Source organism: Gavia stellata, chromosome 13 (genome assembly GCF_030936135.1).
Source record: "Gavia stellata isolate bGavSte3 chromosome 13, bGavSte3.hap2, whole genome shotgun sequence".
NCBI classification, from domain to species: domain Eukaryota; kingdom Metazoa; phylum Chordata; class Aves; order Gaviiformes; family Gaviidae; genus Gavia; species Gavia stellata.
The window spans coordinates 9,137,204-9,156,457 of record NC_082606.1 but is presented as its reverse complement, the minus strand read 5'-3'; the positions used below and the strand labels follow the sequence as shown (position 1 = coordinate 9,156,457).

The 19,254-nt window shown below is 38.6% G+C and overlaps 1 protein-coding gene across 2 annotated transcripts in view; it reads left to right on the top strand.

Annotated features, from left to right (window-relative positions):
- CGNL1 (cingulin like 1) overlaps positions 1 to 8,500 on the top strand; it is a 64,640-nt gene extending 56,140 nt beyond the window's left edge. The window contains exons 15-19 of one of the 2 annotated variants that reach the window (XM_059823954.1): positions 1,345 to 1,428; positions 3,226 to 3,350; positions 4,442 to 4,550; positions 5,482 to 5,645; positions 6,298 to 8,500. In XM_059823954.1, the coding sequence (XP_059679937.1) occupies positions 1,345 to 1,428; positions 3,226 to 3,350; positions 4,442 to 4,550; positions 5,482 to 5,645; positions 6,298 to 6,436 (621 nt within the window). In that variant the 3' untranslated portion in view covers positions 6,437 to 8,500. Of the gene's footprint in view, positions 1 to 1,344; positions 1,429 to 3,225; positions 3,351 to 4,441; positions 4,551 to 5,415; positions 5,452 to 5,481; positions 5,646 to 6,297 lie in introns of those variants that run through there. The other variant, XM_059823955.1, reaches the window with a different exon arrangement.
- The last annotated feature ends 10,754 nt before the right edge of the window (positions 8,501 to 19,254 follow it).

Here is a 19,254-nt window from a genome sequence, read left to right as displayed (position 1 = left end):
TCACATTCAAAAGCAATGCTTTTGGATTTTTTAATGCAAGAATTCCCAATGGCTTTTGAAGGACCTTTAGTGAGATAAATCTGTAACTTAGAGCTGCTTAACTGTGACGGTGTGTTTATGCAAGTTCGTATGTAACTGTTGTAAAGCAGGGAAGAATGCTGTGGCCACTGAAACCTTTGTCAGTCTTTTTGCAGGTACAGTAATTGGCATAGATGTTCACTGTGTTCTCCAGGTGATAGTCATCATAGTAAACATTGTGCAGGGAATAGCACAAATGCTGTGGTAACATTAGCTGTGCTGGCAAAGGCATTTGTAAAGACTTGAGGGCAGTCTTGGCAGGAATGAGAGGCAAGGAAAGTATTTGGGCACTACAAACTTTTTCCTTTAGCTCCGAAGTTTCAGTAGAAGGTGTTAGGCAGTTTAGAGTTTCTCTTTGATCCTCAGAATTTTTTTTTTCCAGTCAAGTCCAATAGTGAGATAAAACAAACTAATTCTGTATTCTTATCTCAATTCTGTATTGATCAGTTAGTTTTTTAACATCTTACATATGGAGAATATACTTTCCTTTTGGTTATTGAATACACAACTGAAATATTTACAGAAATTGTAGCAAAAGTTGTGTTTTAACAAAACAAACAAAAAACACCCCCTCCCCAAATCCAGAAGTTCATGCTGTCCTGGTACGACAGACATAAATTTGACTGGAGGGGGGGAGCAATGTTTATACCCAGAATGCATCAGAGTCTGTTGAAAAAGAGCTTTTACTACTCTCACAGACATAGAAAACCATAATTGTCTGTAGAGTGTCTCACTGAGTTCCAGGCACTTCTCTGCAGTTATCAGTTTGTGTTTAATAAACTGAAACTTTAAAGTAGACTAGCCAGCAGCTTGAAGGTAAGGTGCCATTTCAGAGCTTCAGACTTAAGTATGAAGAAAACAACTGTAGATGATGTTTGAAGACTGATGTGATGTTCCAGAACTCAGTTCCCTGCCACATGATATGTCTCTTTCGCAACATTTTAGAGTTCAGTTCCCTGCTACAGAATATATATACTAAACATCAACAATACCCAAATGTGGCTGGAAAATGCCTAGAATAAGCATAGGAAATAACATGGGCTTCCCGAAGCAGAAAATTTTGTTCGGGATTGTAATTGTAAACTTCATCTGAAATCATGCGTTATGTCTTGAGTTCTAAGAAAGAGCAAATTTTTTCTCAGTGCGTAGGTATATGTACTTAATGTATATGTGTGTGTGTGTGTGTGTATACATACACACATTATCATATAGATAAATGTAAGTTAACTTTTTTATTAAAATGTCTGTCTTTTCTTTCTATAACAGATAGAACAAATGAGGACAGAGCTACTTCAGGAAAGAGCTATAAAGCAAGATCTGGAGTGTGACAAAATTTCATTGGAAAGACAGGTAATTATGGCTGGCATATCATCACACTAGGAAGGTAACAGGCTGGGTATCTGCCTTCATTAGGAAATTCAAATAAGCATTTAAGGAATACAGTATTTGGTAGCTGGCACTATCCCACTGTAGCATGCTGCTGGAAGTATCTGTTAGTAAGCATAGATGAAAAAACATGAGCATCTTAATACTGATACTCAAAAGAAAATATTATAATCTTGAATTAAGTCTTCTCTTAGTATTTTTTCTTTCTGCACCCCCTGTTTTAGCTTGAGGTTTGTCACAGTTTATATATTTCATCTACTGAACACTCATACTATGCATACATCCGTTTACATAATATAATGAGACATTTTTGTTGCCGTGAGTGCAGGCATCTCTCTACCACACATATTCTGTCTATACCTTTGAGGATCAAAGACATTAAAAATAAGAAATGTGACAGTTGATATGGTACACTTGTTTTAGAATAAAACTGAGATATCTATATAGAAACTTTTAAAAGCACATATACAGAAAAGACTATAGAATATCAAAGACAGTATTATCTAGTTTAGCTGTAAATCCTTTGACCACTTTTGGAAGAACTGTTCTTCAGAGTCTTAACAGTACTTCAGGAACAATGTTGAAAGTAGATCCTAATTTCAAGCAATTGTGGGTTTAGTTGAGTATTGTCTTCTGTAGGAGCAAACAAGTGAAAAAATGATATGCCTCTGAAAGAAAAGATACAGATTTGATAGAGAACCGCTACTCTCTGTTGTCTAGGAAGGAATATGACTCGTATGTTTCAATATCTAGCTTTTTGCAACATTTTATTCTGCAGCTCACTGGTCTTTGAAAGCAAGATTACTATCATAGCTGCCAGCTGAGATCCAGAGGAAAGCTATCTTAGCAAGTCATAGTATTATTGTCAGTCTCAGGAACATAAAACACATTGTAATGGGAATTTAGAGAACGTGTTTATACCAGACAATTTGGTGCGTTAAATTATCTGAAATTAATCCCATCTTAATTGTTTGAGAAAAAAGAATGCCACCTACTGGTATATCCCATGTACATCCTTATACTTCAGTTCTGACTTTTCAATCATAGCTTTTTTAGTGTTTGAGATCTGAGATCATTGTTTGAAGTTCTGTAACAGAGAGCTTTATTTTCTGTTCCTCATGTAACTCTCTTTTCTGGCAACTTTATCATTAGGTCCCCATTGAAAACCTAAATTACCTAGCCTCATTAAAATTAAAGTGTAAATCTGAGGAAAAAGTCTGTTATTACAAATCATGCAGCTGGCAAAGCTTTTCAAACTATTTAAGTAGTAGGAGTAGCATTGAATAGTTAAGATGGGGGTGTGAAACCATACAGTAACAGCTTTGATAGAGTAAAGTGGTATTGGATGCAAGTAATCTCCTTGTCTATTTGTTTTAGCTGTACAGCAGTGAGTTACAGGGGAAGAATACAAAATTTGACAAAAGAATTGTGTGGAGAATAAGACAGATCCAATGCTATTTGAAAAATTTTGGCATATTAAAAAATGCTGTTGGAAGGGGCTTGCAACCATCTGAAGTTCAAGGGTCCATTTAAGCCTAAAACTTTAACTCAAGCTGAACACTAAATTCTTTTTAATAAAGCACAGTAATAGAAGATTTGTTTGTAATAAACAGTAAAATCTCACTGACTCACTTTTTCTATATTTACTAAATTAAAAATGTACTGATCGCCTTATGTTTGCCTGGAGAAATCTAATTTGTGTTAAGGTGATATTTGTTAATATAAGCATGTATGTAGTAATCAAGTATGTTCCAACTATAGAACAAAGACTTGAAGAGCCGAATTCTTCACCTGGAAGGTTCTTACCGATCCAGTAAAGAGGGACTTGTTGCTCAAATGGAAGCAAGGATCACAGAGCTAGAAGAACGACTTGAAAATGAAGAGAGGTGAAACTAGTTATGTTAAGATCAATACATGCATGTTTATGTTTGGTAATATGGCCTCTTGCTAATATTGTCTCTAATACAATTAACTTGATTTTTTTTTTCCTCACAAGCACCAAATTAAAATGGTTACTGTTTCATACAAGTATTGCAAATTTTCTTTTTGACTGAAAGCACACTAGAAGTTGCCTTATAAATTTAAAACTGGGCACAGTGCTAACATGGTTCCATATGGCGCTGGTGAGGCCGCACCTTGAATGCTGTGTTCAGTTTTGGGCCCCTCAAGAAGGACATTGAGGTGCTGGAGCGTGTCCAGAGAAGGGCGATGAAGCTGGTGAGGGGTCTGGAGCGCAAGTCTGATGAGGAGCGGCTGAGGGAACTGGGGTTGTTCAGTCTGGAGAAGAGGAGGCTGAAGGGAGACCTTATTGCGCTCTACAATTACCTGAAAGGGGGTTGCAGAGAGGTGGGTGTTGGTCTCTTCTCCCAGGTGACTAGCGACAGGACAAGAGGAAATGGCCTCAAGTTGCGCCAGGGGAGGTTTAGGCTGGATATTAGGAAAAATTTCTTTACTGAGAGAGTGGTGAAGCATTGGAACAGGCTGCCCAGGGATGTGGTGGAGTCACCATCACTGGAGGAGTTCAAGGAACGTGTGGACATGGCATTGCAGGACATGGTTTAGTGGGCAGGGTGGTGTTGGGTTGATAGTTGGACTTGATAATCTTACAGGTCTTTTCCAACCTTAATAATTCTGTGATTCTGTGATCTTATTGTTTTATCAATGTCTAATATCAGTAACAGGCTTAGAAATAATAACTAGTTAACATTTCCATTTTCATGTTCACTTCATTGTTTAATCTTGGAGGAATTTTATTTTTTTTCTAAATGTTGCTCTGGACACAGAAGATATTCCCCTTAGTGGTTCATGCTTTTGAACAAATTTCTTGATATGTTGCATGGAATCAATAAATCAAAGCAGGGACCATTAGTATTTATTTAATTCTTAAAAGATTGCTAAGAAATTATGTCAGCAGGATTGGAAGTATTTCAGTTCCTTTTTTTACAAGCCTGTCTTTCGTTTCTTTTGTTTTTTCTAGGGATAGAGCTAGTTTCCAACTAAGTAACCGCAGACTTGAGAGAAAAGTGAAGGAGTTAATGTTGCAAGTAGATGATGAACATCTCTCATTGACTGATCAAAAGGACCAGGTAGATGGAAAGACTAATATGCAAATATCTGATATTAATCCTACTAGCATAAATCATCATATATAAAAGATATGTAGAAGAATATAGATAGATACTGATTACTCTATTGTTTATGAACTCCCATTTAGTGAGATTCGCAGTTCCCATTGTCATCATGTTCTTTTGTCTAGTACTAAATTGTTACTGATTTCTAAAATTATGAAAAGGAAGCACTTACAGAAGCAATGCTATAATTATTTCAAGAAATAAAGCCAATAACAGACAGTATATGATTCTATAAATACATATGCCAACATATGATCCTATAAATACATTCACCAACAAAGAATATATTCTGTTTTGCCACCATAAAATTTTGTTTAAAGAAATAAGCTATTTATTGTTAACATAGGCTATAAGTATTAAGCATATATTGATATTCTAATAGCAATGTGCTCTACCATTCCTATGGTCTTCGTTGATTCCTTTTTTAAAACATGGTTTGTTCCAGTATGTGAGTCAAATAGTTAATATTCTGCCTAGAGAATGAACAGTATGTTTCAAATTTTAGACATCTGTTAAGGGAACAATCTTTTTAAATCCTCTGGGTTTTTAAAAAGTGTTTTGTAGTATCTGTCTGGTAAAGTTGCTTAACTTACACACACTAATAGCTCCAGTGTTCCCTTATTGATAACTAGCTCTTGCTGTCACATAATACTGTCTTACTCTACCAAAGCTATGTTTGCTTGTTGCTGGTTTTTCTTCTTAAAAAATTGTATCCCATCACTTTCCTCGAAGTCTAATGCTGACTTTCGAATATTTCTGAAGCACAGGATTACAGTGTCACTACACTGGCAAAGTTGTGTCTTTATTCTCCCTCTCATAGATGCTGGAAGAGTAAAATACCTTTATTAAAGTAGTCCTCTAATCAGCTGACATGTAAATATTTCAGTTGAGTTTGCGTTTGAAAGCAATGAAACGTCAAGTTGAAGAAGCTGAAGAAGAAATAGACAGACTGGAAAGTGCTAAAAAGAAACTCCAGAGAGACCTGGAAGAGCAACTAGACATGAATGAACAATTGCAAGGACAGCTTAATGCTGCAAAGAAGGAATTAAGGTAGAATGATTTGTCAGACTTTACAATTACGTATCACACCACCACTCACAGGATTGATCTCTTGCTTCTTTAGTCCATAAACTGAGGGCTTCCTCTAACAAACTTCAAGTTTGTCATAAGCAGACAGAGTTTAAAAGACAGACCTGTGAAACTCTTCTGCATTTCCTTTCTCTACAAATGTCCTCCAACTCTTTCCAGGGTGCTCTAGGTGCCCAAACCTTATTTCCAAGATCTGCCTGCTGAATTAAGTCATTGAGGCGGGAAATAAAAAATGGAAAAAGGTGGTAGGACTTGACACTCTTATCATTTGTAGTAATAAAAATTTCCTGCTAATGACTGAGAGGTACAGCTATCCTGTGTTAGTTTTCCTCAGCCAGTTTTCCTCTTTGAACATCTCAGTGTGCAAAGTTTACAGTTTCCCCGCTCTGTGACTTTAGTTAGAGGTGCTTGAAAATGATTGATTGATCTTCATTCTTTTGCATGTTTCTTTCATGTAAGATGTAGTGTATGATAAACTACCCCTATTAAAGCACAAGTTTCTCTGACATCCTTTAAAAATGTAAATCCTACCTGTCAACGTTTTAAGCTTTGTGTAAGTGTTCTGCATGTAGATGTGCAGTTTTAATAGCAAATATGTGTATTTTTGTTTTAGTAGACTGAAGAAGTCGCCAAGTAAAGTGTTGGCTGATTCTGATGATGATGACGATGATGATTTCAGCACGGATGGTGATAGTCTCTGTGAAGTACCTTCAGGAAATAACTTTTCAAAAGATGAGGACACAAAAATCTAATTAAGTATTGAATCTGTGATTCCTTGAAAGTACTGGAAGAATAACATAAATTATCAAGAAACCAGATATTCTAGAAGCCAAATGACATAAAGGGATTTAAGAATTGGGAATATAATGTTTCCATCCATACTGTGCCATTTTCTTATTTAGATCTCCACTGTATATTATAGAAAACAGGATTGCATTATAAAACATGGATATATATATAACTGCCACTGAAAATGTGGGGATAATGATTCACATTGGAAATGTGATTTTGCTAAAATTCTGTTTAAGTAAAAAGCCATTTCAAAGTAATTCAAAATCAGTTTGTAGTTATTAAAAGCTTTTCCCTAAAATTAAGCAAACCACAGAAGATTATTTAATAATTGTAAGTAGGGGGAAATGATGTATAAAATGTAAATATTTTAAACCTGATCTTTTTATTGACTACTTCAGTACTATTTTGTAAAGTTTCAAATATTATATAAATCAGTTACATTTATACTGAATGCTGTATTTGGGTTTTAACGAAGAAGAAGACAAATGAAAAGGAATACATTTTGTGCATTACAGAGCAGATTAACAGTTCCTGAGCCAGGAAGTATATTCCCACTTTAAAACCAATGCAAGTTTTATTGTATGTAGTCTGCATATTAGAGATCAAATGTTAATCCTGCCTGTTGACTTTAAAAGGACCATCACATCTGCATGATGAGTGAGGCTTGCCTACAGCTTTCTTGTAAACTTCATTTGGGAGGCTTTCTGTTCTTAGTAGGGAAGGGTGAGAATGAGGTCAGTTATTACTTGGCATCTTTCATTTCCTGAAATGGACTCCATACTGCTAGAGGCAGAACATTATAGGATTTGAGGGCATCAGGACAGGCTTGTCTTAAAGTCTCTAAGGAGTCCCACTCATTCCAGTAAAATTAGTTGTGGTCTTTGAATTAAGTACATGCTTAAATCTGTTCATTAATTGACCCCCAAATTTTATGCACCTGGCAAGGAATTACACCAAGGAAACACAAAGCATGTAATCTGATTTTTTCTTTCTAAGCTGTTCTTCACCGTCTATTTGTGATATATTGCAGTGTATGGTCATATATGCAGATATCTATTAGTGTTTCATTTTACAGAAATATCTGCATTTTGGATGATCCATCTGTTCAACAAACTTTGCAGGAAACTTATAAAATCTGCAGTGCTTTCTTTTTTTTAAAGCATTTTCCATTTTATTGCTAAAAATATTTTTTTGCCGTTTCTATTATATCAGGCCATTTTTGCTCCTTTGCAAATCTAGAATTCTAAGGAAAGGGTACTACTAGATAATTTTGTTAATAAACCATAGCTAAGTCCTGTCTGATTATTAGCATTTGTCCCCAGCTACAGGTTAGTGAGCACTTCTTCCCTGAATGAACCAAATAATAGTCTAATGTAATTGTAAAAAATACTTTAAACTGAAGTTGCTGGGAGCTTCCATTACTTGCACAAAGGCATCTACTGAAGAGGACAAATTTAACAGCTCTGAAAGTAAGGCTGATAGACTTGGTTAAGGCAAAAGTCCTGACAATGGCAGTATCCATTTTCATACGATTATATGAAATGAAGCTCCTGCCTGCAGGATCAGAAATACATTCATGCATAGCAGATTATAGACTCTTTTGCCATGTAATTCCCTTCAACTTGATTTTGATCGTTTGAGATATATGGGAAATAATATGAACGGCATAGTTGTAATACTCTGTGTCTGAATCTTGTATATCTGTTCAAGTAGCATACATCACATAATTTTTTTGCAGTACTAGCTTTACTATTTTGACAACATAGAAACAGACTTCCCTCCAAGATCTGCACTATACTGTACTGACAATCATCATATAACCTGCTGTGACTTCTTTTTTGTTGTTTTGTTTGCATGTTTATGTAGGCTTAACTTTAAACAACCGATTCCAATCTCCAGTACTCTATCCTAATGTTCATAGATGGCTATTATTTCAAACCACTGGAAGAAAATCACTTAATATTGCATCTACCTCCAGTTACACTAAACTGTAAAAGAAAAATTCACTTAAAATAAACAGTCAAGTCAACTCTTTCAGTTCTACTTTGTATGTGCACATAGCTTGATATGACAATTGCATTTCATATGGAAGACGCATGTGTTTAAAATATAACAAGAAAATAATTATCTGGGAAACACTGATGCTGTAAACAAGTTTCTGCATTTTCTTCATTTTGGATAGCTACTTTCTTTGCAACTTGTAAAGCAGGTGGCAGGTGTAATATCTGGAAGACTCCTTTTCTTGTTTGAATTTACAGTAAGTTAGAAGGAGGGAGACGCATTGTTGCGGACTCCTAGTGGGAGAGATCCTGCTTATTAGACCTTCCTCCCCTCCTGTGCCTTAATAAAAAGAACTGGGTTTTATTTTGTTCATTTAGACTTGGAAATGGCATTTCCTTTTCAGAGTGCTCAAATGATATGACTAAAATCAAAGAAAATCTTAAGATGTTGAAAAGGGTATTTCAAGTCATTCACAAAACAGTCGGTAGCTCTGTTTCTTGGTACATGCTAGCTATGGTGAGGGTAGGGTCTAGATCTTGATTGCCACAAAAAATAGTGTTAATAGTTTAAGGGTGTCTGATTTGGTCACTCCATCTCATGGCAGTTTTGATAAAAGCTCATCTTAAGTCAAGGTTTTAAAAAAAATTTCCCGATATTTCCATGTAATCTGTTTTTAAATGAATTTCAGAAGAAGCTCTTGACCTGTAAAAGGAAGCAAGAGGGAGAATATGTGAAGACACATGGTTGTGAGACATTCAGTCCCTTAAAGTTCTGAGTTCTCAGAGTTTCTGGTGTATTACAGAGACATGGCTTGAATTCTGAGCTGTATAGAGACCTTCAGTTTTCTTCGATGATACCGTAATACCTCATAAACAAACAGACCCAAGCTAAATCACTTTTGATATAAGCCTAACCTCATGACTTACACAGTGGATGCTTCTCTTTCAGTGTAAGTAATCTATGATGAACAATGAACTTTTTGTCCTCTCTGGGATTAATGGCCTTTCAGATCCCATTGTGATTTTGATCATTTTTATGTGGTGAGAGATTTTCTATAAAACCAGTATTTCTTCCCATTAAAATTATATTCTGCCTAAATATACATGTTCTTCAAACAGCTGTGTAAGATTAATATTGCCATATTCAATTCCTGACAACTTGTGCCTTAAGAGGACTTACATGGTCATTTATAATTCCTGCTTTTGAGAATCAAGTCGAAGTTCTATTTTGAGCATTTTCACTAATCTGTTATGCTCTGGCAGATCTCTTGGTTTTCTGAGCCTACTTTTGTAGATAGGAGAATACAAGTTAATTTCTACAAGAGTGTTTTGATTTTTTAAATCACTAACAGTTGGCAGGTGCTCCAAGACGGGAATTGCTATACAATGCAAAATATGTAAATGTAAAACAAACAAGTGAACAAAATCCTCCTGTCCTCCATAGACTCCTCACTCACTGTCCAAGTAATAAAATTAAGGGTATTTGTCACATGTAATGTATTTTAATGCCCTCGAGTTTGGAAGGAATCTCTTTTCATAAAAGCATTAATGTCTTTCAGACTTCATGTATCTTTTTAGTGCATGGAGAAAGAAAAAGTCTTTGTCGTCTTGCTGTCCGCTGTACCTGCTTCCCTGTGCTGCACTTTATTTAAGGAAAACCCTATACTATGCAAATACTTTCTTAGGTCAACATTGTCAGCTTCAGGTTCCCCCCCACCATGTAGTCTCTTGATGATGAGACTATAACTTGTTGATTAATCTGCATATTCCTCTGGTTTATCCTCATTCTTCTCAACTTAATTCTTTCCTTTTTCCTGGTTAAATAATCTGTTCTGGTTTATAGCTGATTTTCTAAACTATTCCAGAAGCCATGTGCATTCCTTATTTTTTCAGACCAGCTGTGTGTTTTGCTGAGTGAGCTACACAGTGCAATAGCCTCAGCTTTTAGGCCTTTTCTGGATCACGAGGCATATTTCAGTAATTAAATATTGATGCTTTTAGCTTACTGGAGCTTCCTATCCTATGAGTAGAGCTACACATTTCAGCTGCTTAATTTCTACTGACCGCAGTTATCAAGTAACATTCCAAAATGTTCAAAGACTTTGCTGAAAGAGCAACAGTCTTTAGAGATTGCCAGGGTTTATAACACATCTAATGTGTTCTTTTTTTGCATAAGGTGCTGATTAGGTCACATATTTAACCCTCTGGCCCTACTATGTTATAGTGGGAAAAATGTCATTGTTATTTCAAAATTTATTCATGAGCAATGGGCTATTGAGAAAAAGGTGTAGAAATTAATAGGGGGTTTTGTATTATAGGTTTTTCTTTTAACATGTAAGAAAGGCAAGACTTAAGAAGGAGAGTAAAGTTCAACAGACAGGGTCAAGTGCCTTAGTGAATTGCGCTCACCTACCTCAGTAGAAGTGTGACAGCCCTTTAATGGTTAGTACCGATGACACTCATGTGAGGTCAGCAGAGACCGTATGTTTTATGTAAGAGGGAACATTTGATCTTTTCTTCACTTCTAATAACGATTTGCTGTTTTATTCAGATCCTGAAGCTTCCTGCCATTAGCAGAAGAACAGGCAATAAGAATTTTTTACTTAAATTCTGAGCACAGGTGTATGATGAAAGTTTAAGCTCTCCAAGTTGCCAATAGGAAAACTGTAGGAACACTTCTATGTGAGTGCAGAGAAGGGAATCATTGCAGGTAACTTGTGTTTTTCTATGCTTTCTGTGTATTTCTGCTTCAGCAGAATGAGCTTTCTGAACAATGCTTTATATATTAGGTTACAAGCTATTTTCACTAGTTTCAAGCAGTCCCTTTACTTTGGTTGCATGCAGTGTGGCTAGGATGAAACCTACCAGCTGTGTAATGTGATGTAAGGGAGAAAATACAGACAGTAGGAATGATCAACGCATGATCCAGTTCTGATTAATTTGATTTTGACCTTCCCTTCATTCCTCTTAAAGCCATGCACTGAATGTTGCTTAAGCCATCTTAAACCTACAGATACTTAACCTGGCCTGGGATGGATGTAAGATTTTATTTCCAGGGAAAGACTGTGAAGGTTCAAGATTAGGATGGTAGGGAGCACATTGAAGTAGTGCACATTGAAGTAGTGCTACGAAATGCCTATTTCCTGCATGCATTTGCAGCACAGATTCTCAAGGAAGTCCAGCTGAGACAAACTATAGTGCTGAAAAAGGAGCAGCATACGTTTCTGATATTTCTGTGGATGCACTGTTAATGGAGACTGATCAGCTGCATACCCCTGTGCAGCACAGATAGTTCTGTTTTGCAGAAATGCTTTCAGCATCTTCAAACCTTGGTTACCCAAGTGCCTGCCACTGCCACTATCAGAAGCATCTATTTTGTGTGACTCACTTTTTGTCTTATCCTTTTTCCAGAAAGAAATTGCGTGTGTAGTTCTGTGTTTTCCCTTGCCTTTGGCTTTTTGTCAAAGATGTGTTTACTTCTGTGGTTTTTTGTGAGAAAGAAAGGAAACATTGCTGCCCTTGGAGTGGAAAGAAACACCGGACAGTTTGGGACTCAGTCTGTGCCAGAAATGAAATTTACTTTTCTACAAAGCAGTTCTGCTGTGCATAGGAGAGCTGAGCTGTTGACTAAAAGTTCACCTCTCACACCCACAGAGCTGGCTATTCTCAGCCCAGCCTTTATTTTCCTGGGAGATAAGGACTGAGACCTGGAACTTGACTTAGCTGAGGTTGCCAGCATGTGATTTCTGTACTACAGGTGAGATTGAGATTGGTATACTTTTAGCTTTGTTCTTCAAGTCTTGTGGTTGAAGTACAGCAAATGCTATTTAAGGAAAAAGGACTCATTGGGTATTCATGACTAGAGCATGCAAGAGCAAATACACGTGCACACACACATTCTGAAGGCAGAGGGAGATGGGTGTGCATTGCTTCAAGTGCTGTATCAGCTGATTTGGAGCCTGCCTGAAAACATAATCCTGACTGTTTAAAATTGTTACACAAATTTAGTGGCTATGGTCACACTGTGATTACTGTAAATCCTTCCCAGTGCAGACCACCTTCATCTGACTTCTGGCATTTGCTTGGAGATCTGTGTAAAAGAGCTTTTTGACAAGAGTTCCAACAATCCTCTTTATTTGTCTTTCAAACACTTTATCAAAAGGAAAATAAAGGAAGCTGAACCATCCAGAGAAGACAGAGTGGTCTAATAGTTGGAAGTAGAGCACTGGGAACCAGGAGGAGTCTGGTTTCTAATCCATTTGAGCTGCTGCTTCAGTCCTTGACCTCCTCGTATTTTTGTCAACATGCCTAGAAAATGGAGCACAAAACTAGACCTTGAAAACTTGCTACTGTGTCTGCCTTGAAACTTCCTGGATAAAAATGTTAGGAGGAAATGCCAGGGATCTGATTTTTCAGTGAATCTGATTTTTCAGCACATCTGCTTTCTCTGGTGTGTTTAGCCCTTTGCCCTGCAGTCTGTGATATGCTGCAATACTTCCCAAGTAGGCAGCTGTTTTACCTGCCACACATCTGAGAACAAAGGTCTTGTGCTGGCTCTGCAGTAACCAGCAGGCTCTGCGGAGTGTCTTCACTGCAGAATGACTGACTTAAGTCTAGATTTCCTTGCTTTAGGGGGAGTTTCAAGTTTGTTTTTCTTCAAATAAGAAAATGGTTTATTGTGTAACAGGTACAATGGGTATGAAAAGAGGGAAGGAAAAAATAAAGTAAGTCCAATAAAACTATGTAAAAGCTGTAACATCAGCCAACAAAAGCAAGGAAGCTTCCTGAATCGGGCTATGTTTACTTTAAACACAGCTTGCTGTGCCTTGCTATTTCAGTACATATTGTGTGTGGTATCCAGCTATTTTAAAGATAACATCAAATTCACAGTTCGGATCAAAATGTCTCTCCCAACTGTAAACTTCTTAAGCATTACTAAGAGTCACGGTGGAAGACTGTGGTCTGTGTGGTGCTGTATGCGATACTGCATAAGGATAAATATTTGTCAGGATGTCCAAGGGCAGTCTGAGCTCAAGAGAATTCTTCTCTTCAGTTTGCCTGGCATCCTTTGGCTATGAAACTTTTTTCAGGTGGACTGAATTTAACAAGCATTGTGGGATAACCAGAGAAGAGAAGAGAAGAACGAGTAAGACATAGGGCCACTACAGCTGCTAACTGTATGAGGGGAAAGGAATCTTTGTAGGTGTGCACATGATAAGCCTGTATGCGTGTACCACATTGGTACTATTGATACAGAATGGGGATGGCAGAAGGAAAACTGCAGTCTACTCAATCAACCTTCTTTCCTCTTCTGCCCTTTTAGCTGTTGCTGGCTTCTCTACTGAGAAAATGAGCTATAGTGGCATTGGGAAACCTCTACTCAGGAAGCTAGAGCCCTTCATATTTTCTGCAGGAGAAAGGTAGCTCTAAGTTTGTATATACATAACAAACCAACTCAAAATGCTCACAAACTCAACTATTTGTTTTTAAAATTAAACAGGTTTCATTTAAAGACATGTATATGTCAACAAGTATATGTTTGCAATAGATCCCATGGAAGTATTTTTTCAAAGACAAAACTGGTTTTTCATCAGACCTGTCGCCCTGTGACAACTACCATGAAGCAAGCCCCAGCACCGTCCCTGCTGGGCCAGCTACTTACCACACAGTAGCCCTGCAAAGGTGCAGATATCTCAAGACTACCAATTTGTGCTATGCTGCGGTGTGCTTCCTAACATGGTACCTGGCTGATGGTCTCTCTTGCACTTCCCAGCTGTGGTCCTTCCTTCAACAGTGACAAGTGCAGACACTCTCTTAGAAGACCCAGTGCATGGCATTAGGTGCACCAGGGCAGAGAGGAAGTGAGAAGTCCTGACTACCAGATGTTTGGAAAACATAGAGTTACCATTAGCTTATGCCCAGCAAACACAGGTTCCCAGGTGCTGACAGAAAGGTCTGGCTGTTTGATAGGTGGCTGTTGGGACATTTTGCTTTTTTGTGCAAGTTTGGAGTTTGGGGGGGGGATTGTTTTGGTCAGAGGGAAAAAAAAACACCAAAAACTGAGCCTGGGGATGTTTCTTTTCTGGTTGTGTTCTCTAGGTGTCTGTTGGGTCTTCTCTCTCTTGTGGGTGAAATCTTCACATGTATGGGATTTTATTTTACTTACGTTTTTAGCTTACCTTGTGTCCACAAGTAAAGTGAGAGGCAGGCAGTATCTGCAGTCTGCTGTAGTGACGTTGCCAGGCTGGTAGTACAGGAAATGCCATGACGCACTATGGGCATGACATTAAACACTTATTATTTTGCTCAAATAAGCCGAAAGATGAGCTTTTTGTACTCGTGCAATACAGCTTACCTAGCTTCTTGTTGCAATGTGTTTTTATTCACCTGGAGGGCTTTTACTGTAAAGCTTCAGAGTGCTGTTTCCAGGAAAGGTAGGCGCTTATGACTCAAAGCGGGATGGCACAAGCGTCAGAAGCCTGTATATAAACTGCAGCATTCGTGCATGTCAGTGTGCCATCAAATGAGTGACGTTAGCAGTTGCATCTGAAGGACAGTGCAGGTGGCAGGAGGGAATTGAATACCTGGAAACTCAGTGGGGTGGGGAGTCTGCCTAGATTTCTTCTGTATGGTGTCAAGCTTACCACCAGTGCACAGGATGAGTAACTCCTGGATAAAATAGGTCTCCACACTGAGTGATTAAATAGACCTGTACCTCCTATACCTGCCAAGCCTAGAGCATCAGATACCAGGTAATTGAGCTTTGATTCCACAAACTTTTATAAGTCTTGTCATCTTAGCTTTTCTTCTCAAGAATATAAAGATACCAACCAGCCACAGAGCATACTGGTGATACTGCCTGCACAAACTGCAATTGCCCTTTCCTGAAGCGTACGTGCAGTGACCTGCTGCTGACCACAAACGTGAGCGTGCATGGCTGTTTGCTGCCAGAGACCAGCTGTGAGGCCCTCTGAGGGTGCTCCGCAACTGAGTGCAGAGAATCAGATAAAAGCAGCACATTTTAACTTTGATTGGCACTTGATCTAGTCAGTGCAATTGTTCTCATTACCGTTACAATTTTTACAAATTTAGAATTAATATGGAGGGAAAAAGGGAGATTGATACCCATTGACTTTGCTCCTCCTCTGAAACTTTTCTGTGCTTAGCAGAGGTTGGCATTTCTGGCTCTTGGGAAGAATGAAGGAAAAAAGGCCACAAAAAGGGAAAGCTGGTGCAAGTTTTCTGGAGAGAGGAGGACTGTTTTCCCCGGGAAAACGTTTGAAGGTCTTAAACGTGGGAACCGCAGTCATAACTAAAATGCCTCAGAGGAACCACCCTTACCGCAAAGGCGCCGGGGCCGCGCGCCCCGCAGGCGGCAGCAGAGAGCGGTGGCGGCGGCGCGGGGCGGTGCTGGTGGCGATGGCCCTCGGGGGTGCCCCTGCCTTAGTCTCAGAAGTCCTCCTGCAAATGTGGGTCTTAATCCCGTTTTGTAGGTATGTTTGAATACATCGTGGCTTCTCTTTAAGGACACAATGCCCTCTGTATACCGTGACTGGATGCGTTTTGCCAAAATAGAGGGGTCTCTTGGAAAGAATCGCACACATACCCACGAAGCTGGTGACCACTTCCCATGGGGGTAATCAATTGCCCATTGGCACTACTGCCTTATTTTGTTGCTGGCATCCTTCAGTATAGTGAGGATGGCAAAATTCATCCCTCCACACTGCTAAGCAGCCAGGAAGTCCTGCTGTGGCTGTTATGGCAGCTGAGGTATTATACCCTCCCTGCTGGCTTGTGTTAATTATGCCCTAATAGTGCACCTTTTGTCTTGTTTTCCCAGGCAGCAACTGGTGTGGAGCCAATTGTGATGCTCCCTCTGCAAAGAGGGTTCATATATAAACCACCCTAAAAGAGATACTGGCAAGCTAAAGAGTATCTCAAAGCTTTGGCGTCTTGAGATTGAGCTCCTGCCAGAGCACAAGTTTCTTGCAAGGTAGGGGAAATTATTTAATCCTCCTTGGATATCAATTCTCCAGCAATGAAATACAATACAGAGCAGCTAGGTTGCCATTCAATAAGTAGTCTGTACAGAAAGTGACCTGCTGCTCAACAAAGATCCTTTTCAGTATAGAACCACAGTCAAAAATAGCATTCAAGATGTTAAGGTGCATGAAGTGACTAATGTGAGAAGTGGTATGGTGCTGTCCTATAAAAATGCTGTAAGAAGTACTCAGATACTTTTGTATGACTCTTAAGAGGACAGAAAACTGAGTGGTCCTGAGTCTGGAGAAATTAATTTATGAAGGACAGAAAGAGCATAGATAACACCTACCCTTTACTGTTTTGTAACACTGTAACAAGGAGACAATCACCAGAACTGAGCAAGGAGAATCAAAATTGATACTTTTTTTATACAACGTGATTAGACATGCTGGTGCTGACAGTGATAATTTAGCAAGAAACAAAAGTTCATAGCTGGTAAGAATACCCATTATTCATGAAAATGTGTCAGCAGGAGTTACTAAACTTATAGTTCAGGAAGTAAACCAGTCTCTAATGATTGGAAATCCAGGGAGATATTTGGAGGGAGTGGGAGGATAATTAACATCTGTCTGCTGTGAAGTTCTTACATATCTTTCTGAAACAGGAAATCCTGGCCACTGACAGACAAGATAGGCAGCAGCTCTGATGCACTCTGGGCATTTGTACTACTCTGCATAATACTGAGTGATGATCTGGGAGGCAATGAGGTAGTTCGATACTATGGCTGGACTATGACTTGACAGAAAGAATTTATCGGAAACCAAGTTGTCTTTTGCCTCAACATTTTCATGTATTCTCAAACAAATTATTTTCAGTGCTGCTTTAGACCTGAGTTCATTCCACCTAACTTCAGGCACTGACCTAGGAAGATGTCAGCACTGTAAGAAAAGTATTGGTAGGTATGTTCATGCTTTCATTAGGGGACTGGAGTGTTTACACTTCTTGTTGTGATCTTTCTCAGAAGTTTCCCTTCTTTTTATCTGACTTCGTAAGATCCTAATATCTCTCTCTTTCACTGAAAACATGATCTATTTGATGTTTGCTTGCTGGAGTGCGGATCTACACCAGTGGCCAGCCCAGTTGCAAAGATACTGTTTGTGACGTGCAGAATATGACATCTGCAGACTAGTGAGTTTTGAGCAGTCACCGTTTGTTTCATGGTGTGGGCCCTAAGAGTTCCTCCACATTTCCAGAATTCATACAGGACAGAATGAACTGTGGTGAAACGCGTGTGGTTTATTTACTGGTGGCCTACACTAGCCATGGCATCAAGAATCTGTAAAATTTTATAGGTTAACCAGACCACAATTTCTGCTTGAACAGGTTCCCCACTTTGTATCACCAAGCTCTGTACAAAATCATGCTGTTCTAGCCCAAGAGAAACTTCAGAATTTCTACACAGAGAAAATGTAATCTTTTTGGAAGGTTTTACATTAAAACGATCAGATGGTATTTACCAAAAGACAGCTAAAAATTCAGCCAAAGCAATTACAAGTGTCTAGACCATATGGGGCTACAGAAATAGTGGAATTCAAGTTATGTCTACATAACAGGGTAAGTCAATGAATTACAGCCTTTGTGTTGCTGTTGCAAAGTGGTTGCTGGTACCCAAACATGCTAACTTAAAGGTAACCAAGGAATCTGACCTCTATACTGCAGCTATTTCTGGTACTGTCAGACAAAGAGCGATCTAACCACAGGCTGAAAACTTTCCAGAGAATTTGATGGGATCTGTGGAAACTACACCAAACACCTGCAGTATTAATAGCAAATTAATAAACAACATCAGCCACAAAAGGTTAAAAACCGAAGAAATTGTGTAGGTTCTATAGATAGGGAAACAAACAAAAGACATTTGAACTATGCCAGCAGTGTTATTTTGGCAATACAGAAACAGATTCCAAACAATCTTAAAGCTACGTGGTTGACAATATGCACTCAAGAAATCTGTGGACGTGGGCCAGTAGGAAGCATGCAGAAAAACCCCACCTTATTTCAGGTATCCTTCATGCTGGTCTTCATCTATATGTGTGTTTGTCCTGCATTGCAAAAATCCAACCTAGAGATGTGTAAGTTAACGTCAGGTTCACATCAGGGTCAAAACTTCAGCCAAATATCCAAATGTATTTCAACTCATTATTTTTCTTGATCCTTCCATTGCCGTCAGAGAATCACCCTTTTACTGAAATGACTCCAAATCTGAGGGTGAGATCCTGTTCATGGTTACAACAGATTTATGTGGAAAAAGCATACCAATAAACAGGAAGATTTGGCCAATTGGGTAGGACCCAAAAAGTGTTCTAGTTATACCCATCTTCCATTGCAATTTATGCCCACATTGGCCACCGTCCCTCGCATAAGCCAAGGAAGGGAAAACAATATTCTATTGGGAAATCTGCTTCAACATTGTCTCTGTAAGGACAGGGACAGAAATGCTCAGCAGGAATACAATCCTGGAGGGTACTTCAGCGATTTTTGTTCAATGTTTAATTCTATAGGATCTTTTTGTCTAAGTATTTTCTCTCTCTCTTGTTAATTCATCACAATACTAAATGTGTTTATTAACACAGGAGAACCCCAAAATTCATAGAGACTCCGTAACTCCAGCCATATGAGGAGAAGTGGGAAATGTACCAAAACTCTTCCTTAAGAGCTTGCTAGCCTGTCTGCTGTCAGAATATTTTGGTGTACTTTTCATTCTAACGCTTCAGCAAAAGTACACTGTGTGTCATAGG